The 24,008-nt window shown below is 42.7% G+C and overlaps 1 protein-coding gene across 1 annotated transcript in view; it reads left to right on the forward strand.

The window, feature by feature from the left end:
• Positions 1 to 3,302: 3,302 nt before the first annotated feature.
• LOC147896538 (Protein kinase superfamily protein) overlaps positions 3,303 to 24,008 on the forward strand; it is a 40,541-nt gene continuing 19,835 nt past the window's right edge. Inside the window, exons 1-11 of the mRNA XM_087381454.1 lie at positions 3,303 to 3,564; positions 3,698 to 4,103; positions 5,147 to 5,296; positions 5,482 to 5,655; positions 6,404 to 6,547; positions 14,131 to 14,236; positions 14,333 to 14,481; positions 14,657 to 14,782; positions 18,223 to 18,366; positions 18,608 to 18,695; positions 18,951 to 19,324. Of these exons, the coding sequence (XP_087237580.1) occupies positions 3,801 to 4,103; positions 5,147 to 5,296; positions 5,482 to 5,655; positions 6,404 to 6,547; positions 14,131 to 14,236; positions 14,333 to 14,481; positions 14,657 to 14,782; positions 18,223 to 18,366; positions 18,608 to 18,695; positions 18,951 to 19,324 (1,758 nt within the window). The 5' untranslated portion in view covers positions 3,303 to 3,564; positions 3,698 to 3,800. The remainder of the gene's footprint in view (positions 3,565 to 3,697; positions 4,104 to 5,146; positions 5,297 to 5,481; positions 5,656 to 6,403; positions 6,548 to 14,130; positions 14,237 to 14,332; positions 14,482 to 14,656; positions 14,783 to 18,222; positions 18,367 to 18,607; positions 18,696 to 18,950; positions 19,325 to 24,008) is intronic.

Consider the following 24,008-nt stretch of genomic DNA (forward strand, 5'->3'; position numbering starts at 1 on the left):
AAAATGAGCAATAAAAAATTGTATATACATTTTCATGTATATGAAAGTGAGCAATGAAAAATTTTAATGGATCATAGAAGCAAGCTTTATTCGATGGTGTGAATCAAGTTTTTAAAGGCATGACATGAGAAAATAGTAAAGATAGATTATGGATGCATTTTCCTTTTAAAAATACGGATGAAAACCAATACGAGAACAACATATGTACTCACCATCTATTGACAAAAAGTGGACAACAAATTTTTGCACTATAAAGAAAAACAAATTGGCCCTTGCATGTCACAAGAGAGCAATTGTCTATTTAACCAATTGCTACAAAAACAACTGATAAAGCTTGATTGACAATGGAGAACCTTGCTTTCTCCCCAAAAGATATTGACACACATGGCCTTGCATAGATAGCACTATCTACAATAAAAACAATTGAAAAACTTACCTTAGAGACATGGCCTTGCATAGATAGCACTATTTGTAATAGAAACAAGTGAAAACCTCTACCTTAGAGCCACTCTAAGACAAACACCTTGTGAAGGATGAAAATGTCCTCCAAGAAATGCAAATATTGATAACAAATGCAACCTAGGAAATAAATATACTAGACTTTGAAACACACATTTTCAACTTTGCTCTTGTCATGTTAATGATCCTTACCCAATATGAGCTAGAAATTGTGTTTGCTTGCAGGAAACTAACCTTGTTCAATCTCAATTTTATGGCCTCTTGGATTTAAAACCATCGCAAACTTTGATACATTTGGGTCTTACACTATCATATGAAATACAATCTCCATACATGCCTTTATGACTCTATAATATGAAGGAATGAAACTCACAATTACGAGAGACCCAAACGACAATAATTTTTGTAGCATAATCAATATATATAGTCCTTTAACATCCAATCATAAATGTTTTATTTGTGTATATTGATTAATTCTTGGAGATTTACATGATTAATATAAAGCTTACACGTTTCTCATTAGAAGCAATGATGAAAATAGCTTACAACTGTTCACTACATACAAGACCACATATGGTTCAAAAAGGGAAACCATAGCAAATCTAGAAAGAAAAGTGCAAAAAAAAAGTTCCAATGTATTTTTCATCGAAAACCGACCAATAGCATGTCATGTATGTACATCGATTATATTGATGCAATTCGACTGCAAATAACAAAACCAACCTTGTTTCTAAAAAGGGGCCCAAAGTGCAGTTTATAAACACCAACATGAAAGAAAAATAGAGCATTTATTCTCAAATGAAAATAGTGATTGCAATAACATATTAGAGAGTCCACATATATCACTTGTGAAATAAGTATGTCAAAAGAACAAACATGGTAGTATATTTAGCAAAATTTGATGTAGAGTATGATTGGGTTTTTTGGGAATGCAACAAAGAAGAATTAGATTTGTCAAATACTTGCAATACAAGATCCAATCAATGACTAGTGAGAGCAAGTTCTTGTGCATTTTCCTTTTCATGTATATGAGAAAGAGCAATCAGAAAATTTCATGGATCATAGAAGTAAGCATACTTACCTAATGTTGATATTATGCAAATGAGCACACATGCACATTAAACACCAATCGTGGTTTAGTCAATGGTATGAATCAAAATTTTAAGGGTAGGACATGAGAAAACACTAAAGACATAACATGGATGCAATTTCCTTTTAAAAATAGGAGTTGAAACCAATACGAGAACAAACATATGTACTCACCATCTATTGACAAAAAGTGGACAACAGTTTTTTGCACTATATTTGAGAATTGACAATGGAGAAACTTGCTTTCTCCCTAAAAGACATTAACACACATGGCTTGCATAGATGGCATTATCTATAATAAACAATTAAAAACCTCTACCTACTAGAGCCACTCTATAGTCAACACCTTGTGACGAATGAAAGTGTCCTCCAAGAAATGCAAGGATTGTTAACAAATGCAACATGGGAAATAAATATACGACAATTTGAAACACACATTTTAGACTTTGCTCTTAAGTTCCTTACCCAAATATGAGCTAGAAATCGTGTTCGCTTGTAGGAAACTAACCTTGTTTAATCCCATCTTCATGGCCCTCTTGGATTTACAATCATCACAAACTTTAATACATTAGGGTATTGCAGTTTCATATCAAATACAATTTGCATCCATGCCTCAATGACTCTTTAATATGAAGGAATGAAACTCAAAATAATGAGAGTCCCAAAGGACAACCATACTTATAGCATAATCAATATATATGGTCCTCTAACATCCAATCATAACATCCAATTGTAAATCTTTTATTTCGATATGTTTTAGCATTCACACGATTAACATAGAACTTACATGTTTCTCATTAGAAGAAATGATGAAAATAGCTTACAATTATTCACTAGCACATATGGGAAACCAAAGCAAATTTAGAATGGAAATTAAAACCATGTTTGATACTGACTTGCATTGACGTCCATGTATCTTGCCACACATTAGAACCATGATGCAAGGGTACACTCCCCTTAGGCTACGTTCACACCACTTGCTTGGCCATGGAGGAAGAAAATGGAATGGAAATGGGCGCTGGGTGTGGTAGTTCACAGCACTAGGTGGTTATAAAGGCTGCCACTTTATTGCATCAAAGGGTAATTGGCTTAATGGTTGAAAGAATCTTGCACAATGAAATGGAAGGGCAACCTTGTTTCGCATGCTTTCTCTCTCCTCACCTAGATCCGTGGGTGCCCCTCTTGGACGGGTGACGTTTTTTCTCCTCTAAGTGCAGGTCACTGTCATGGATTGGACCACGGAAGACGAAGAACATGTATGGACGAGGTCAGGGCCGGTTCGGTAATGAGGGTGGTTACACACCAAGCAAGTGCCCGCCTAAGATTGAATATAATTACAGTGGGTGGGCAGTGTTGCATACACACTGCCATAAGGGAAAAGGTAGAAACTTTGTGGGGTTCGAGTCCCACTAGTGTTAGCGCAATTATTAAATTTTTGTGAAGAAAACCCCCGCCCGGGTGCTTGGGCGGGGGGGTCTTGTTTGCCCAAACTTGGGTGGGCATCGAAAATATCGCGACCCCTCGCGCCTCAACATGTGGCAACATTTTGTTTTCCCCCCTCGAGCACGCGGGCACATGCCTGGCGTGTAACCACCCTAAGGGTATATTGACCGATGGTGCGATGAGGGCAGTGTGCGTGGGCGCAGGGAGCTCACCAAAATTCCATCTTTCGCCTCAACCAAGTCTTGAACGAGAGGGCACTTGCAAGACACGTGGCAATTGGATCTGCCCCATGACACTCGCACCACTAGAATACTAGTATACTAGTATAAGCAACGGGAGGACAATTTTGCTTGCTGCCTGCAGCTTAGCAAAAGCAGCAGCAGTAGCAGCGGCGGCGCCACACCTGAATTGCAATACAGGACCACGCATTGACCGGATTCCATTGCTTTGCTGCGGCATAATTGCGCCACAGTAAAGGTCACCACATTGCAGAAGCACGCTCAGAAAAAGAAGCAGACGCAAGCAGCAGCAGCATCATCATCATCATCAAAACGAAAATCAATCGTAGCAATTGTAAGAACCACCGCAAATCTACGTAACACTGGCCGTTTCTCGCATGCATTTCCACCCGATTACCTCGCTTAGGAAAGGCATAGGAGCATATCCTTCTGCCTTGTAAATGACATTGCTGAATTACGTCTGCCAGATTATACATTTCCACTGGTCAGGGTTTCCATTGTGCTTACACAAGAGAGGGAAGAGATCACATCTGTGCGCTCTTATTCCGAACTCTCAGAGAACCGCAAAGGATGGAAGTGAACTCGGGCGTTCTGGTAAGAAGCTTTTCGTGCGACACGACGATACCGGAATTGGGGAAAACGCGCGTGGGTCCTGCTCATGCAGGAGCTAAAATCCTGGTGTACCACGGAGACCTTTTTTGCGGTTTTAAGGAGAAAACTCATTCTCAAAATGGCAGAAGACCACGCAAGTGGAGGATAGAGGCGGTGGCAACGGATTCTTCTCCAAAATTGAAAGCAGCTTCTTCGTCTGAAGACAGGCGAGATGAATACAAACAAGCAGAAGCAATCGTGTCATCGGCTACTCGGTCTTTGGTAAACTGCTAACTCCATAATCCAACATTTTGAGGGAAAGAAATGGATGTGAGATACACCCTAAAAAAACCGAATTGTGCTGTGTGCTGTTCAACCAAGTTCGATTTATGGATACGTTATTTTAGATCCAAACTCATTGCCAAAGGACTAGGGACTTATCGTCACTGTTAACTTACAGAGTTGGTGAATAGTGATTCTGGCTAGCTCTTTGCGACCCAGACATGGCTTCAGCCTTAGAGCTTTGCTAAACCAGATTATTTGACAGTATGCTGCAACGATATTGTTTTTGTATGGTTCCACCACTTCTCAAAGAGGAAAAAGCTGCAATCTTCCTGGTAAAAGCTTGGACTTAATAGAAAATCCTATCAAAACCAGGCTACATCCTTAGCAGGCTCATTTTTTGAGCTAAAACATCTTATCTGTGCCAGCATCTCCATGCCAAATGGATTAAGCAGCAATCCACCTTCAGCGTATAGAGAAAGCCTGTAAATTGAAGAAACCTGATTGTGCTCTTTCTGGACTTAAATAGGAAGGGAAACTTAGTAGTATGGCCCCTGATAGAAATATTGAAATCTAGGGTCGATGCCCCACCTGTGAGCCCCCAAATGGGGAGGCAGCGGGGCTTCACACCTATAGGATGTTGGGTGTAATTGTGCCACAAGGGCACATGTAGAGGCTGCCACAGTGCTGTTTTTTGAATTCTTCTCTACAATTCGAGCAATAAATTAGCATTTTACATATAAGAGTGTAAATTATGTATAAAAACTGTATTGGTTATTTTGAAATAAGAATTTCGTAGTGATTTGAGGTTCAGTAGCATTAAAGTCAGATTTGGAAACAGTAAACTAATCTAAAGATGGTAGAGTTTTGGCTAAGATTGTGGGTTGTGGAAGTGGAACATAATAAAGATTGGTGATATTTATAGAGTGGATGCATGCATGTCTCTTTTTGTTTTTTTTCCTGGTAACGATGGTATGTTGCTTCAACCTATGGTTTTAGAATGTTGGAGAAAGGCTCTTTTTGACTTAACATTTTGTGTGCAGAAAATGAGGGGCATGTCAGAGGAGATAAAGAATATGAGAGCCCAGCTTGAGGAAGATGAGCAGGTTGCATCCTTAATGCGAGGGCTGCGTGGACAGAATCTATCTGATGAACTTTTTGCTTCTTCTGATGTTCAATTGAGACTTGTCGAGGTATGCTGACATATACAAAATACTTGATTTGGATCAATCACTATTTTGATAGTAATTTGAAGTCGTTAAGTGGATATGATGATTAGAAGTTTTCTCTTTGGTTGTACTCCTGTTGTCCATTTTTTCCCCATTAGGAATTAGCTGTCTTTCTTTTATCGTAATGCAAATGTTGTACATTTTTCCAGGTAGATGGTGGAAAAGGAGAAATTTTGCCTTTAGTCTATGACCCAGATACCATTGCAGCATATTGGGGGAAGCGACCAGGAGCCGTTTTTACCAGGGTTGTGCAGTTGCTTAGCGTTGCTGGGGGTTTTCTTTCTGGGATTGCTTCAGATATTATTGCGAAAAAAGTGAAGGAGGTATACATAAACATTGTAGAGAAGTGTTGTTTTGTCAAAGCAGCTAGAAATTCAAGGCCCTTTGATACACACATTTACTCAAAGGAATTCACAATCTCATCGTCTCTCATGAATGCCTACTCCTCCTACACCTTCTCATGTGTTATGAACTTAAAAATTACGTATTGGTTTGATCTAATTTACATACTGGATTGATCTAAATGTTTGTGTTTAGATATTGTGGATGCAATGGATTATCGTAACAACAGAATAGTCTATGGAAAGGGGGAATCCAGCTACCTCTGAAGTGAGTAATTTAATATGTGAGGGGTTGTTTGGACTTGGAGAGGGCTGGGAGGAGACTGTGGAGGGTAATACGGAAGTTCACCTCCCATTCATTGTACTCATGTTGTGGCATTTTTAACACAATGAATTCAATAGTCAGTGAATTGTGCCTTTACAAAAGTAGAACCAAGGGACTGTTTGACTCCATTGTTTTTTGGTCATTTTTTTGGACTCGCAATGGGGTGTTTTACTTTCTGGTAGTCAATCTGTGTGAGCTACTGCATCCTTTGCATTGTTGTTTTGTAAGTTCTGTGGACGGAATCAAAACCTTAGTTAAAGGAAGAGTCAGGGAGGCATCCCGACTTACAGGTCTCTCATGAAGGTGTAAAATGTATTAACTTTACTATATATCTTATTTGTTTGCTGTTGTAATGATAATTATATTTTATGGTCATATGATGTGCTTCTTCTTGTTTTCTTACAGAACGAAGTTGCTAGGGCCATTGAGCTACGAGATATCGTCACATCCTTAGGGCCTGCATACATCAAATTGGGGCAGGCTCTTAGTATTCGGCCTGATATTCTCTCTCCTGCTGCCATGACTGAGCTGCAGAAACTATGTGATAAGGTATGCTTCAAAGAAAAAGAAAGTGGCTCGTATTCGGCCTGATATTCTCTCTCCTGCTGCCATGACTGAGCTGCAGAAACTATGTGATAAGGTATGCTTCAAAGAAAAAGAAAGTGGCTCTTGCATAGACAAGTGCAAATGCTTCCTCAGGCAGCTGATATAACAAGCATTCCTGTCCATGTGTAGTCAAAATGTGATATATAACAAAATTTTAAAGTAGTTCGTCATTCTTCAGAGATCGCTGAAACATTCAGTTGGGAGTAGGCTGTAAGTTTTGTATTGTTTACTATGTGTGTGTTGTTGTTGTCCATGTTAACGTCATCTGTAACCGTTTATACTTTTCAATATGTAAGTTAGGATGTGTTCAAGTTATAGAACCATATGTTTCAAGGATTGTGGCGTAGACATCAGCATATGCTTGCAGGGAACAACGTGAAAGCTGATTTATAGATTCATTTACTGGTACAAGGGGGGTTGCTCAGTTTCAGTCTTATTACCGACAGTTTTGCATTGTAATATATATCTAGTGGACTTTATGCTTCTAGGCACTGCAACTTGAAGTGAACTGATAACATAAGCATGACGCCACAACATGTACCTGGCAATTGTTTAGGAAGATTTGTGAAGTATACAGTCATCTAATAGGACCCAACTCATTTTGTTTGTGTTTATTATGTGATGCTTGGGGTAAAAACAATCTTGCAGCCTTGAGCTGAAGGCTTTGCACTTGTGTTGTGATTGATTAGTGAGAATTTCACAGTACTTGCGATAATGGACATTGCTTTTGTCCCTCATCTGCACATTTTTTGGCTTTGATACAAGGCTGTGTCAGTGAGTGCTCAGCAATCTTCGATAGGGACTACAAATAAAAAACTCTTGTGTAAAAGTACACAGCATAGTTTTTTCCATTTAGATTCTCTTGCACATTAGGCTTACGATTTACTGAGTCCATCCCTGCAAGGAAAAGCCCATGCCTCTAGAAGATTGATGAAATAGGTCAAGATCACAATAATACCTTGAAAAACTTGAAATGTATTTTTGGTCAACCAATTAAAGGGGAGCTCCTGTAAGAAAAAGACACCTTGTGCTACATGAGAACTCCGTAGGAAGAAAGAAGAATATCCTAGGGAAGACTTTGATTGGAGGACAGGCACGGACCACACATGTTGGGTGGAAATGCCTTGTACAGCCCTTTTGTTGTCTTGGAGGGTGTGCATGTCTCAAAAGCTGTCTAGACAGTGTGTATGTCTGCAGTGAGGTGTGCTCTGGTTGTTTGGGGCCTTTTGCCCTGCAAGAACTGCAGCTGTGGATCCCTTGATCCCTCTTCTCCATTGCCCTGGGACTGTTGAAAGATAGACTGCCCCCAAAGGGGGCCTATTTATAGGGCTGGATAGGCCCACAGACCTGGCTGACCTGCTGACTGGGCGAACCCAGTCTGTGGATTTCCCGACCTACAAACCCAGATCTGAGGCCTATATAAGGTTCCCTGCAGCCGGCTTTTGCTGGCCCTGCACGTGCTACCTTCTGCAGGCCCTACTTCAGCTCTGCTGCAGCCTTCTGATGCTGCTCTACTGTCTGCTGTGCCAGTCCAGGTACTTGCTGCTGCTTAGCACGTCTGCAAGTACTGTACCATGCTTGTACTGGATCTGCTGACGAGACCCTCTCTCTGTGTTTTCTGCAGCCCTTCTGCTGGCCCCATCTGGCTGCCCTTTGCTCCCGCCTATGTGCCCGCACCAATGCCCTTGATTTCTAATGTCCTCTTTTCTATTTTCTCAATTCCCTGGTTTACATCCAATCCTGCATATCTTCACTTATCTTGAAATCAATTATAGCAATGGCTGAAAGGATTTGATGGTGAAGGTCAAAGCTAAGATTTTTCTGTCTTTTGGTTTCAAATGGAACACATTTTGACTCATCAGGAGTCAAAAGAATGATCATGGGTTGCCAGTGTCTGTTTTCATCACTTCATCTTATATGTTTTGCCCTATTGCGTAAATGCTCGTTGGGAGAGACTAAAATGAAATTGTATAGTCTTCACAAGCAGTTGTAGCTTGAATGACGAGTTTGGGCATGTGCCTGGATTCATCTAGATATTGCTAGAGGTCAACATCTCCTGGTGTCACCCAGAGAGAGGGTCTTGCTTGTGGGTGTGCCTTACCCAGTGAGTGAGGATAGCGTAGAGAGTGAGGGCCTGTGTTGTTGGTGTGCCCGCCCCCGTGAGAGTAGGTTAGAGTGGCTGTCCAAGGCCTCTTGCACGTTGCCACGGAGGCCATGGAGGTTCCGAGGAGGGGTGTGGAGTGTGGCCAGATCTGCTCTGAGGGCCTGCATTGATGTGCCCTTACAGGCGCCCCTGGAGAGCAGAGGGTGGGCCGACCTGCAGGTCGGCCACCTTGGCTAGAGACAGCCCCTATTGTGGGGGGTGTGTGCCCTCTTTATAGGGCCATGTGCAGCTCTAGCAGTGGGTCGGCCCACACTTGCTGGTCGGCACTACAGCAGGGTGGTCGGCCCCCTCTAGATCAACTGACTAGGCAGGCGGGCTGCCTATATATAGGCCCCCCATTCTCATTGTTTTTATCACTTCAGTGTGCAGCCTGGCAGAGGTGCAGAGCCGCCCACAGTAGCACTTGAGGAGCAGGGTAGTGGAGCAGTTCAGCCACTCCCTCGTGCTTCTCTTGGTTGTTGAGCTGTTTGTCTGAGCTCTCAAGCAGCCCGTTGGTTCCGAGGTTTTCCCCCAGTTGTAGTGGGGTTTTCTCTAGAGATCACTTGCAGTTCTCATGTGCCTCTCTCTCTCTCCTTTCTCTTCTTCATAGTGTGGTGTGTGTGTGTGGCGTGCTATATTTCTCTCTCTCTTCCGTTCATTTCCGCTGCACTTCTCACATGGTATCAAAGCCATGGTTGACTTGAGACTTGAGGAGTGGAGGGAGTGTTGAGCCAACACATAGAGAGGAAGATTAGGGTGGGTGTTTCTGAGGAGGAGCGTGTGCGAGGTGTGGATTGTTCGAGTGACCAGCGAAGGGTGAATTTGAAGGGTGTTTTCAGATCAGAGAGGAGGTGTTTCCGAGGAACGGAAAGCGAGGTGTGAGGGTACATTGGGCTGTTAGCCCCTTCATCCTCTTCTTCCGCCTTCTCCTTTCTTCAACCCTCAGTTCCCTTCTATCCCATCCATCTTCTCTTTCAGTTCATCATCCTCTTCACTCTGATATGGTGACTTTGTCTGAGATGGCAAAGAACAAGACTAGAATTCGAGTGTTGCCCACGCTCCCGGTTGACCGGCAATTAGATGGGCTCAATTACAACTAGGTGGAATTGACTTACATGCAAAGTGGCATTCCCATCGCATAAGTACTTGATCGGATAACACACCTAGCAGCGTGTTTTTTTACGGATGTGCATGACACTAAGGCAAAAATGGTATGGCGGTCTTCAACGATGGAGTATCACACGATGGATTCCTCCAATTGTTCTAGCGGCACACCCAGGCCCAGCTCCCTGGCGTCTCTATTCCATCTAGGAGCTGAGAGGGGGTGTCAGAGGTCAACATCTCTTGATGTCACCTAGAGAGAGGGCCTTGCTTGTGGGTGTGCCCGCACAGTGAGCGAGGATAGTATAGAGAGTGAGGGCTTGTGTTGTGGGTGTGCCCACCCCCCATGAGAGTAGGTTAGAGTGACTGTCCAAGGCCTCTTGCATGTTGCCACAGAGTGCCATGGAGGTTCCGAGGAGGGGTGTGGAGGAGTGTGGCCAGATCTGCCCTGAGGGGCTGCATGGATGTGCCCTTATAGGCGCCCCAAGTGAGGGCTGGAGAGCAGAGGGTGGGCCAACCAGCAGGTCGGCCACCTTGGCTAGAGACAGCCCCTATTTTGGGGGGTGTGTGCCCTCTTTATAGGGCCATGCGCAGCCCTAGCAGTAAGTCAGTCCACACTTGCTGGTTGGCCCTACAGCAGGGTGGTTGGCCCCCTTTAGATCAGCCAACTAGGCAGGGGGGGCTGCCTATATATATAGGCCCCCCATTCTCATTGTTTTTTATCACTTCAGTGTGCAGCCTGGCAGAGGTGCAGAGCCCCAGCCCACAGTAGCACTTGAGGAGCAGGGTAGTGGAGCAGTTCTTCCACTCCCTCATGCTCCCATTCTCTTGGTTGTTGAGCTGTTTGTCTGAGCTCTCGAGCAGCCCGTTGTTTGCGAGGTTTTCCCCTGGTTGTAGTGGGGTTTTCTCCAGAGATCACTTGCAGTTCTCCTGTGCCTCTCTCTCTCTCTCTCCTTTCCCTCCTTCTTAGTGTGGTGTGTCTGAGGCGTGCTCTCTCTCTCTCTCTCTCTCTCTCTCTCTCTCTCTCTCTCTCTCTTCCATTCATTTCCGCTGCACTTCTCACAGATATATGGTATCTTTTTCTTTTCAATATGGTAGGAAAAACATCAACAGAGCCTAAGCAGTTCTTTTTTATGGGATTTCAAAATTGACCTCAATGTTTTGACTGCTACTGCGGGGTTCTTGCTGAAGTTTTGTCATGTAGGTGGAATTTTATTGGAAACTTGAAAGGACGCCTGTCCGATGAGGGATATCCTAGGCATGGCTTCTTTCATGGGGATTTTTAAATCTGAACATTACCCCTTTACTGGTCTTTCCTTAAGGTCCAACCCTAGCAGAACAATTTGCAACAATAGGGGTCGCTGGGCCTCTTTTTTGGTGATTCTTGCTTTTCAGTGCTAAGGAATTGGGCCAATACTTTGACATGCTACTGTGGGTTCTTGCTGACATATTGATCATGTAAGGATGGATGGCCCATGAGAGATCTCCGAGGTGTGGTTTTGGTTTCTTTCATGGGGATTTTTAAATCTGAACATTGCCATTTACTGGTAGTCTTTCTTTAAGGTCCAACCCTAGTGGAACAACTTGCAACCATATAGCAATCACTGGCCTTTTTTTGAGTGTTTGATCTTGGCAATTCTTGCTTTTCTGTGCTAAGGAAGATGTCTTCTGGTTAGCCTGCAGTTTGGAGGCTTATTCATGCCTCGCTCATCATTTTCAGGGGCTACAATGGACCAAACTTCATTGTTAGATTTTGCTTTCTATATTTTATCATGTTCTTGTAAGCTTGGAAATTTGGAAACATGGTGTCTAGTTGGATGGTTTTCATGTGTCACATGTGAATGTTGTTGGTATGTTGTATATTTGTGTATATCCTATGCTAACTGTGTGCATATGGATTAGTATAGGCTAGTGACTAATGCTAGATTAGTCATGGCAATTCTTTTTGGATAATGTACAGTATTGGAGAGTAGTTGTACATGCACTTGTGTGTGGTCTTTCTCCTGTATGTTTGCTTCTTATAATGCTCAGTTCCTTCCGCTCCCGTATTACATTTTGACATGAGCCGAAAGATTAGGCTTATCTGTCTCAGACTTGTCTGTTGCGGCTTCTGTTGAAGCTCAAGCATCTCGTGAATTTGAGCTCTAGGATGGGAATACTACAAAAATCTCCTATGAGTATCACAGGCCAGCATATCACGAGATTTTCCAAGTGAGTTCTAGGTCGATATTGGCAAGGTGTCCATGGGAGTCTCTTACCAACACTAACAAGTTTTCTTGTGAGTTATGCATATCAACACTTGCAAGTTTCTTGCAGGGTTCACAAGTCAACATCACACAATCTCTTGTGAGTTTCACATATTAAAAGTCACAAGATTTGTTGCAAGTTCTAGAGATCAACACTTGCAAGCTTTCTTGCAAGGTTCACAAGGCAACATCACACGATCTCTTGTGAGTTTCACATATTAAAACTCACAAGATTTGTTGCAAGTTCTAGAGATCAACACTCGCGAAGATTTCTCACATCTCATAGCATGATATACAAGTTTCTTAGCCCTTCCCCTCCAAAGCTCCAAAATGAGCACAGCTTCACAGACACCTCAGTCAATCCGATTCTTACAGCATTCGCAAATAGAGAAGCACACTACAACTTCACAAGTCACAACACTAACGAAATTCACTAAATGGCTAGAAACTGAAATGAGGAAAACTTTATGTAGACAACTTCATTTCCATACCATTCTCGACTCGAAGATGCATCTCGACAAGCTCTATAAAGGCATCTAGCCTCTAGCAACACTTCATGCCAAGAGCAAGCTGTCCAGATCTTAAAAATGTTGCGAGTTTTTAGCGGCACAAAATTTTGTGAGCATCATCAATCTCACATATTTGAAGCTCGCATGGAAAACTCACAAGAAAAGCTTGTGACGATTGCAGAAAATTCTACATCCTTGGAATTTGAGTTGGAGTAATGTCTAATGTTGAGATCAAATCTATCAAGGTAATAGAGTTGTAGGGAACAAACTCTACAAGTTGAATGCTGTAGTATCTGTAAAGTGCTAGGACCCATCAATAATGGATGGTAGAGGGCTTTGGCATTGTAGACGTAGTCATATAAACATGGAGAGCATTCACCATTTGTAAGATCATAATCTGGTTAAAGGGCAGTTTGATGTGAAAGACCTTGGTACAATCTGTAAGGGTGGATGAAAGGTAAACAACACTGGGATAAGCTTTCTCAGGGTGGTATAAGAAGAGTAAATGAAGTGCTGGAGCTTGTGCATACTAATGTTTACAACAAATTCCGAATATGTCAACAGAGGGAGCTTATTAGTTTCTCACATTCACAAATGATTTGAGCAAAGAGACTTGGATTTACTTCTTATTCAAGAAATCTCAAGTGTTTGACAATGTTACAGCATGGAAGGCAATGGTTGAAAGGCAATCTCGTAAGCAAGTGAAAGTCTAAGGTCAGATGTGGCAGGGAGTATTTTTGAAAGAAGTTTCAAGACTATTATAAAAGAAAAGGTACGTATAGTCTTAGGGGGGGGAAAAAAACAAGGTACGTATAGATAAAAATCAATTTGCTATACTCCTCGGCCGAACATAGTTGTTGAGAGGAAGAATTGTTCTATAGTCTCAAGCAAAATCCAATTCATGGTGGGCAAACACATGCAGCATGCCAATGCACATGTTGAACAGTTCCCCCACAAAGACATTGGATGGTCGAACACCTGAAGAGGTCTATATTGGTGTGTGAAACCTATTGTTTCACACTTGAGAGTTTTTGGTCGCATTGCATGTGCTCATGTTCCTAATGAAAGAGGATGAAATGGGATGCAAAGTTAGAAAGATGTATCTGTACGCTTATCACAATGAAGAACAGAAAATATTGATAAGCTGAGATGTCCAGTTTGATGAATCATGTGATGCAGGTACGGCACATTAAGAATGATAATCAAGAAATCATTGTTGAGTCTAAAGTCATGGTATTGAGCATGAAGGTTTGATGGAGGACAAGGAGGAAGCATCAGAAACTCAAAAACATTCTAATAAAAATATGAGGAAGCCATAAAGTTGGAGTTATTTATACTTGCACAGAAAAATCCACCTGTCTATGTTTAATTAAAATGGAATGTTGATGTGAGCTTGAGGTTGTGTCTGTTGGTCAACGTTAGAGATATTATACCCTAATTGTGGGATCATAAATGATGATGTGGAAGTAGGCTGGTTTGGATTGTTCAACATGCTAAATTGTTCTTTGATATTGCTCATATAATCAGGTGCCTTCATTTCCCAGCGACATAGCAATGGATCTGATTGAGAAAGAATTGGGCATGCATTGGTCAGAAATTTATTCTGAGCTTTCCCCTTCTCCGATTGCTGCAGGTAAGTCTTCCTTGCATGAAAGGTGGACAGATTAGTTTTTATAGTAAGAAAACACTTTATTTTCCTTAATAAATCTGGTTGTCCACATCTTTACAGCATCACTGGGGCAGGTCTACAAAGGGCGTCTGAGGGAAACCGGAGAGTTGGTGGCGGTAAAGGTCCAGCGCCCCTTTGTTCTTGAGACAGTAACCGTTGACTTATTCATCATCCGCAAGTTGGGGATGGTTCTTCGTAGATTTCCACAGGCAAGTCTATCAACTCTCTAATCATCTCGTACAGAGTGGTATCTCATCTACTTCTGATGAGAGTTTAATGGAAGTCTATGCTTATAGAATGAGAGTTATCCAGTGTGTATTGTGCCAACATATGTATCTGTGTGATCATAAGAGGAGAGAATTGGTGTTTTGTCATGGTAAATAGATTGCAACAGACGTGGTTGGGCTTGTGGATGAATGGGCTGCAAGGTTTTTTGAGGAGCTTGACTATATAAACGAGGGGCAGAATGGAACACGGTTTGCTGATTTGATTCGTGATGATCTCCCTCAGGTATCTGCTGAACACCATATAGATACCTTTATGCCATAATTTCATTCTTCTTCCTGATTACATGTAAGAATGGTGGGTAAGGGGTCAGTGGATACAAAAGTTTGCAAAGGAGTGGCAGAACTTGCATGCTTTGGGTAAGTTTTTACTTCATAGATGTTTTTGTAATACGTTGATGTAATGAGTATGGGACACAATCCATTTGATTGTAAAGAAGCAGCATTGAAAAGTGTCTGGTTAAGGTTTCCTGAAATGAGTGATATGACTCGAGTTTCAACACCTGAGGTTTCTTGCAGGTTTAGTAAAAAAATGCTAGATACACACCTTATATCCATAAGCCCTAGAAATGCAAAAATATGGCTTGTAAGAGACGGAAACATCTAACAAGGCATACTTGTAGTTTGAAACTTGAGATAGAAAGTTCAAACTTGAGACTTGGATGGTTTGGTAGCAGATTGTGTTTCTTTGGCAATGAAACATTTCGAAACTTTTAGAAATGCTTCAAAGTTTTGATTTTGATTTCGATGAGTTTTTTTTTTCTATGGGTACACATCATTGAGTATGCTGAGCATGTAGATATGTGGGATATGATTCGAACAGTTGGATCGCATTTATACTCTTAGAAGAAGGCTGGACATGAGAAACAAAGAGTATCTGCTTTAAGGCTTTCAACTTCATACCATGCATGCGTCTCCTTTCTCAACTTCGAGCTGTTGGCATTGTATCTGTCATTATCTTGGTAGTCATGGCCATATGATTCTTGAGAGATCATATGCCGCCCCATAGGACATCTTTGAGAAAGTGAATACGACCGCCAATGTGAATAAGGGATGCCTTCTATTTCCTACTCTTGTAGTAAGGGCACTTGTGTGATTATTATGCAAAGGGCTATGGTGATAAAAAGAGAGCTTAGCAGGAGTAGGATGAGATAGTATCAGAATGTGAAATGGTCATCAAATCAAGTTAAGGACATGCTAGAACAATTATCCATGCATGTTAAATCAACATGTGGCTGATCTTCTTGAAATTAAGATCCTATGTCGTTGCTTGTTTCAAGCATTTTCTTGCCATGGCTGAAAATGAGAGCGGAAACAAGCTCCTGACCCTCCGAAAATGAGAGCGGAAACAACATTTTTTGCCATAGTGAGTACATGTTCCATGAATTTTTTGATTTTTTAGCAGCCCAGGGCATCATACATCAGTGCATAGTGCCGTACACTCCACAACAAAATGGAGTTGTAGAGTAGAAGAATCGAACATTGATGGAAATGGCCAGGTGTATGCTTAAGTTAAGTATTTGCCCAACAAGTCTTGGTTGGATGCAACTATGTGTGCCAACTATGTGCTCATAGAGCACCCACACGGGCATTGAAGACAATCATCCCTATGAAGCATGGATGGGCTGGAAGCCTGTGATTTTACAAATGCGGGTATTTGGGGTGATGTTCCCTCTTAGCTGGACACAAGTTGTAGGACAGTTTAGTGCATATTTTATGGCTACAGCTTACAAAGTAAGGGCTATTGATAATGCTTGTGGTACCAACAGAGATATTCAATGAATCTGAAGGACCTTAAGAAATACATGCTGCACTAATTTCAAATTCAAGTATAAATCGCAAGCAGAAAGCATGTTTATGACAAGGTCACTATCAGATGCCAATTGTTATAGTCTTGCCACTATATTAGCCATCACTGATATGACAAAATTGCATGGATGGGACATGATTATTGCCAGAGTAAGCTGACATGTAACCAGTAAATTTTGCACATGAAGCCCAAGGAGTTCTACGTAAAGACAAATCAGCAAGCTGCTAAAATTTCACCAAAATATCTCAAACAAGGGGTTACTTGGTGGGATGGTCTGTCCATGCATATGCCAAGGTATTTAGCATCTAACGTTCTCCCACAATCTTGCTGTTTATATCCCCTTTAAATGAATCTGTACTTAAGTCTACAAACTGGATGCCAAGATAGTAATGCAACTGGCCTATATCTGACATTGCAAAAGGTTTCTGCAACTCAGCCTTGAAGGCTGCATTTTGCTGAGTATCTGGCCCAGTGCTAAGCACGTCATCCACATAAACAACTAATATGAGCAAATCTGCTCCACCCCTCCAGATATTAAAAGTTGCTCCTATGGGGCTCTTCTGAAAACCAAGGCATATCAAATGTGCAAGTATTTTGGCATACCATACCTGGGGTGCCTGCTTCAAATGAGAAAGGGTCTTGCATAGCTGGCATACCTTATTTTCAGACCCCTCAACCTCAAAGCCACTGGAGGTTTTTTTGCAAAAAAAAGAAGCCACAGGAGGTTGGCTGACATAGACTTCCTCAAGCAAATCACCATAAAGAAAATTAGTCTTAATGCACAGTTGATGAACCTCCCAATGCCTGTGTGATGCAATAGCAACCGAATGGTAGTCATGCATGATCTAGGAGCAAAGGCTTCCTCAAAGTCAATGCCTGGTTGCTGAGCATAGCCCTTGGCAACAAGACAGGCTTGGCAACAGTCTCCGCTGCCATTGGGCTTTCCGCTTCAACTTATAGACCCACTTAGTACCGGTTGCACACTTTAGTACCGGTTGCACACTTGCCAAGAGGCAAAGTCACACAACTCCCATGTGTCATTCTAGTGAATGAAATCCAATTCAGCTTTCATAGCATCCATCCACTCTCTGTTGTCAAAAGCATCCTTATGGCATAAAGGTTCCTCATTGGACGATGTAGCAATCAAAGCAACATCCCAAAAAATTTGCCATGCATCTCAGTCTGTGCACCTTAGCCAAGGGCTCAGCCTGCTTGCTGTCTTTAAGAGTATAGCCAATTGGGGACTATTTTCTATTGTCTCATGACAGCCCTTTCCTCTGCAATTGCTTGTTCAATAGCATGATCATCAAGCTGAGGCAAATTAGGATGAACATGGGCATTAGGAGGAGACTGAGAACTGCTAGAAGCTGGGTGATTTGAACCCTGTAAGAGCTGATTTGAATCTATATTAGATTGAAAGAGGGGCATGAATGAATCAAACACATTAGAGGCATTTATAGAAGGCTATTTTTTACAGTCCAGCCAAGGCAAAGCTGCATGCACAACAAAAGCATCATCTCTGCTGACAATAACCTTCCCCGTGCTAGGCTGATACAGGTAATCAAGTCGTAATAGATCGTGGGACATCATTTTCGTATTTTCTTTATGAGCATGACAGGTACATGAGGAAGTTTGAATACCGCATGACGAAGCATAAGATTAATGAGTTGATTCTCTTAAGAAAAGATTGATGTGCCTAATTATTGTCTAGAAAGGGTGCCTTTAATGAACTTGACTTTCAATGTTGTCCTTGCAGTTTGAAGCAAGCGAATTTCTATGCTCATGTTATATATATTGAGTTAATCTTAAAGATCCTGGATTTGAATCGTCTTCTAAGCAATGTACTTTTACTTCAGGTGGTTGTTCCAAAGACATATTCTAAGTACACTTCAAGGCGCGTCATAACTACACAATGGATTGATGGAGAGAAACTATCACAGAGCACTGCTGCTGATGTTGGAGATCTTGTGAACGTTGGGGTGATTTGTTACCTTAAACAGGTGCTTGTTTTCTCAGTACCGTAGTATGGCATGATTTGGTTTTTGCAAAGGGGCTTCTTGCAATGGCAAGTTTGTCAAATAATTTCTCTATACGTGACTAGTCAGGATGTCGCGAAACATTCTGTCTGACAGCCTTATCTACACATAACACTAAGAGAAGCCAATAATTTTTTTGATGCAGCATTTGGATCCTATTAAGGTTGTAGAATATGCCTTGTAACTATGCATGCTGTCTTTATAGTTGCTGGACACAGGACTTTTCCATGCTGATCCACATCCTGGAAATCTCATCCGCACACCCGATGGAAAGCTGGCTATACTTGATTTTGGTATGGGTCTAGTCCAAGTAGGTGATTGCTTTTGGAATTCGCGGATTTAGGATTCTCCCTCATTCTTTGTGGAAGCATATGAGCATTTAGAAAAGTTTTTTTCAAATATCATGTCCATTGTTTTGCTGAAGGACTACCTCCTCTTGTATGGTAGTCTGGTTTAACTTTCTAACTTCATCAGTCTGAAGTATTGTTACTGATATTATACGGTCCTGCAGTTTATGTAGTTAAAACTCGATTGGTTACAACGTACAGGCCTCATGACTCAAATCACGGATAATCAAAAGTATGGGATGATTGATGCCATCTCTCACCTCATTCATAGAGATTATGATGCAATCGTCAAGGATTTTGTGATGCTGGATTTTATCCCAGAAGGAGTAAACCTCGATCCAATTATGCCAGTCCTAGCAAAGGTTTTTGATCAAGCACTTGAAGGTGGAGGTGCCAAAAATATAAACTTTCAAGAGCTTGCAGCAGATCTTGCACAGATTACTTTTGATTATCCCTTCCGAATCCCACCATATTTTGCATTGATTATACGTGCAATTGGTGTTTTGGAGGGCATTGCCTTGGTGGGGAATCCTGACTTTGCAATTGTTGATGAGGCATATCCGTACATAGCCCAGGTACAATCGTCAACCTCAAAGGATTCAGTGAATGTTTGTGGTAAAATACTTTGTATATGCTTGTGCCTTCTTTTTTATGGCTGGAGGGTGTTCTGTTGTTGTTTGTCTTTTGTGTGCGCGCGCACGTCTGTTTTGGGGGGGAAGGGGGTGGGAGGGAGGGAGAAGGGTAAATGCCTCACAGTATGTTGTTTGTAGTTGGAAAGCATAATGATTTTTTCAGTAAGGCATACCAGAAATCACTTTCAGTTGCAGGAAGATTTGATGTTAAAGATGGAGCAGAATTAGAATTGTTCATGGAGTTGTGGTCTCCAATGTAGATTTCCAATGTAGATTTATACCTATTATTCAATTTGTATAATGCTCCCGAGTCCATACAAGGTCAGGGGTAGAACATTTAGGGTGGCATTTTACTACTTCATTGATACCACCATAAACTCTGAAGGTATAGAGAGTGGCACCTCGTGAGTGGCTGTCATAAGGTTGAAAGTAAGCTTGAAGTGATGAGATTTTGGACTACTTTTTGATGAGCCTTCTCCTTTAGTGCTAGCCTTTGTCATGGCTGAGTTTGCCCTTCACCTCCGGAGTGCCAACAGAAACTCAGTACGAAGACTTTGTATAAATGGATGCTCAAGTATGTGTGGGTGCGTGGAAGCATATGCTTATACTATGATCTACACCCACTATTGGGCGCTGATGACGTCAGTGGGAATGTGATAGTAGCTAGTACCTCCTATGCGTAATGGAGTTGTCAGAGGTCAACATCTCTTGATGTGTCACCTAGAGAGACAGGGCCTTGTGTGTGGGTGTGCCTGCCCAGTGAGTGAGGGTAGCGTAGAGAGAGAGGGCTTGTTGTGGGTGTGCCCGCCCCTGTGAGAGTAGGTTGTTGTTGCTATCCATTGCCTCTTGTGGGCCCATGCAGTGCCACGGTGGCCATGGAGGTTCCCAGGAGGGGTGTGGAGGAGTGTGGCCAGATCTGCCCTGAGGGGCTGCCATGGATGTTCCCTTGATAGGCACCTCAGGCGGGGGCTGGAGGGAAGAGGGTGGGCCGACCTGAAGGTCGGCCACGTTGGCTGGATACAGCCCCCATTTTGGGGGTGTGTGTGCCATCTTTATAGGGCCATGTGCAGCCCTAGTGGTGGGTTGGACCACCTAGGCTGGTTGGCCCTACTACTAGGGGTCGGCCCTCATGCTGCATAGCCGACTAGGCAGGAGGGGCTGCCTATATATAGGCCCCCTATTCCACTTGTTGAGTACCACCTGGAGGAGCAGCATAGCACTGCCTTGTGGAGCAGCACAGTCTGCCTTGGTGAGCAGTCTTAGGGCATAGGTGTGGAGCAGTTCATCCACTCTTTGTGCCTCCGTTTGTCATGGTTGTTGAGCTGTCCGGTTGAGCTCTCAAGCAGCCTGTTTGTTCCAAGGTTTTCCCCCAGTTGTAGTGGGTTTTCTACAGGGATCTCTTGCAGCTCTCTTGTGCCTTTCTCTTCTTCTCAGTGTGGTGTGTGTGAGGCATGCTCTTTCTCTCTCTTCTGTTCATTTCCGCTGCACTTCTCGCATGGTATCAGAGCCACGGTTGGCTTGAGACCCGAGGAGCGAAGGGAGCGTTGAGCGAACACACAGAGAGGAGGATTAGGGTGCTGTTCAGAGGTGTCTTTGAGGAGCATGTGCGAGGAGTGGACTGTTCGGGTGACCAGCAAAGGGGTGACTTTGAAGAGTGTTTTCAGATCAGAGAGGAATTGTTACCGAGGGACGGATAGTGAGGTGTGAAGGTACATTGGGCTGCTAGCCCCTATATTCTCTTCTCCAGCCCTCTCCTTTCTTCAACCTTCAGTTTTCTTCTATCCCATCCACCTTCTCTTTCAGTTCATCGTCTCTCACTCCGACATGGCGACTTTGTTTGAGATGTTAGAGAACAAGACTAGAATTCCAGTGTTGCCCACGTTCCCGGTTGACCGGCAGTTGGATGGGCTCATGGCGGGTGATGATGGAGCAACATCTTGCTTACACACACACACACGCACACACACACACACACATACATGATCTTCTATCCAGGTTGTATAACTATGTGGCCACATGGTCTTGACTCATGGCTGGGAGTAATGAGCAAATGCTAACTCAAGACCAACACTTAGACAATCTGTATAATTATCATTTGAAATAGTGGAAACAACTCAGGTGAACTTCACATCCAACAAGGATAATTAACATAGAGGCCTACAATGAATTCCAGGCGCAATTTACAAGAGTGTCGTCCAATTCTTCCTAATAGAATGTAGCCAGCCTCAGACTTAAGCAAACGAATCTCTTTGAATACAAACTTAGAAATCTCTCTCTCTCTTTCTCTCTCTCTCTCGCACACAGACTAGGGCCCAGAACTAAAAGGCTCCCCCCCCGAAAGGTCTTTATTTCACCGAAAAATAGAGCTACAAAGTACAACTCTTTTTGTGCACCTCACAAGCTGCTTTTCCAATGTGAAAAATCAGAATACAATGGGGAATGAGATCCTCTTTCTTGCGGCATCTTTCTAGCCATCATAAATTACATGCCAAATGGATTGGCAATTGTGGAGGCTTCTAAGCTTTGGGTCACTTCTTGTTGATGTAGTTGATGTAGACCTCTCTTGGTAAGCAGCCTTAGTCCTTAAGAAAAGGCCACTTTAACCCCTCTTGGTACTTGCAACAAATTACTAGTCTTGGTACTTGCAACAAATTACTAGTCCTTAAGAAAAGGCCACTTTAACCCTCTTGGTACTTGCAACAAATGGCACCCATTAACCGTTAGCTTTTGCATGCAAAATAAATCTCTAGACTAATTCCTAGTCTCTATGGGCTTCCCCACCAAGCAAACCAATGCGTACACAAAATCAATAATTCTTTGATTGATTGAGGTCAACCCTCTTTGACTATAACTAAGGTGCTTTGACTAAAGTCAAGGCACCTTAATTATAACGAAACCTTTCCAACCGTAGTTGGAATGTCTTGGTTGACTAAAGTGAACCCTCTTGGCCTAACCAAGTCTCCTTGACCGAAGTCAAGTATCTTTGACCGAAGTCAATGCTTGGACCATTTAAAAGAACTCTTTGACCATAATTAAAATAAATAGAAAACTCTTTAATTATGATCAAATAACTAGCACAGCCGACTCCTCTTTGAAGGGCGTACTCTAGGGCTACATGATGTTGCCTGACGTCAAGAGGCTGCTATGACGATACCCAGATGGATAGAGGGCTCGCGGGGACCCATAGCAAACGTCTTGCTAATCTGACATGTTCCAAAGTCGAGGTCGTGGTTGTGGCATCCTCCGGTCTCTTCTTCTCTTGTGAAGAAGTCTGTCATCTCCTGTTGTTTGGGGTTGTGTGGCATGGTATGTATCATGAGCCTAGACCTAAGTTGAGTGAACTTAGGTACAAAGAGTACATCACACCGCTGATCTATATAGTCAATGAGTCCACCATGTTGATAAAGTCCCGGGTGAAAAGGCAATCATCAATGGTACCTCCCTTAGATATCATAGTATTGCAAGCATCACATGTAGGCATGCTCCTCGGTCTCCATCTCCTGTGTGTTGCATAGTGTGCATATGCTCAGATTTCTATGATGTTGTGTGGCCGCAATCTTGCGCCCTGCCTCGATCTAGAGTCTGTGAGATGATGTCCTAAGCTGGCCCATGATGATCCATACTGCATGAGAGAGGTGGATCTGTAAGTATTCCGGTGCTTAGATAAAACCTTCATCATCCAGATGAAGGAAATGCTCTCTATAGAAGGCCATCTTGGTCGTATGTGGGTGCTAGGATGTAAACCTTCCGTAGGTTATCACTTGCAAATGATCTGATGGATCTCCCACTATGTCAACCGCATGAATGGGGCATCTAGTGAGGACTGGTATGGTGGTAGGTGGTCAAGAGGCATGCCCTGCAATCGGAACATCTGGATACTCGTGCATACGAGCACCTCTCATCTCCCTTGGCTTTTAGCTGCATAGAGGACGAAAGGGCTCTCCATGGCAATCTCTATTGACTTGAACCTGTCGCAACGAACTGTTTGACTGTGTCTAGGTGAATGATTTATCAGCCTATAGGGTGCTCGCTGCAAACTATGCTAGAATGATATCATCTTCCCCTCTTCCCCCTGGATCATGTGAGATAACATCATTACCAATAGTCTCTCAAAGCCCGTCCACTCATCTTTCGTGAGGTCTCTGGCCCAAAAGGCCCTTGCAATGGGGGTATGTCCTCTAAAGCAGTTATGGATGGACTGGGAACATCCTAGAGTGAAATCTCACGCTCATAATTAACTGCAAAACACTCTCATAAGCACTCTCTTTCTCCCTCTCTCCCTCTCTCTATAAACAGCTAGGGCCCAGGACAACATGTCGGGCTGGACCCCCCCGAAGGTATTTTATTTCTTGAGAGAAAGTGAGTACAATAGTTCAAATTCAAAACGTGAATTGAAATTACATGAGCTCTCAGGCTCTTCTTCTTGACAACAAGCCACTTGTCAATTTCTACATTACTTTCCTAATTACATGCCACTAAGGGCAACTCTGGAGTCTTCGAAGCACTTGGTCATGCGAACCGCCTCCTAGACTCTTGTTAGGCTCCATTGCGCTTAGGAAAATAACTCTTCCTACTACTTGCAACAATTAATTAAAGTGCACCACCATGGTACCTATTAATTGTTAGC

This window comes from Dipteris shenzhenensis, chromosome 11 (assembly GCF_047967505.1).
Source record: "Dipteris shenzhenensis isolate YYH24624 ecotype China chromosome 11, Dip_SZ_1.0, whole genome shotgun sequence".
Classification (NCBI taxonomy): Eukaryota; Viridiplantae; Streptophyta; class Polypodiopsida; order Gleicheniales; family Dipteridaceae; genus Dipteris; species Dipteris shenzhenensis.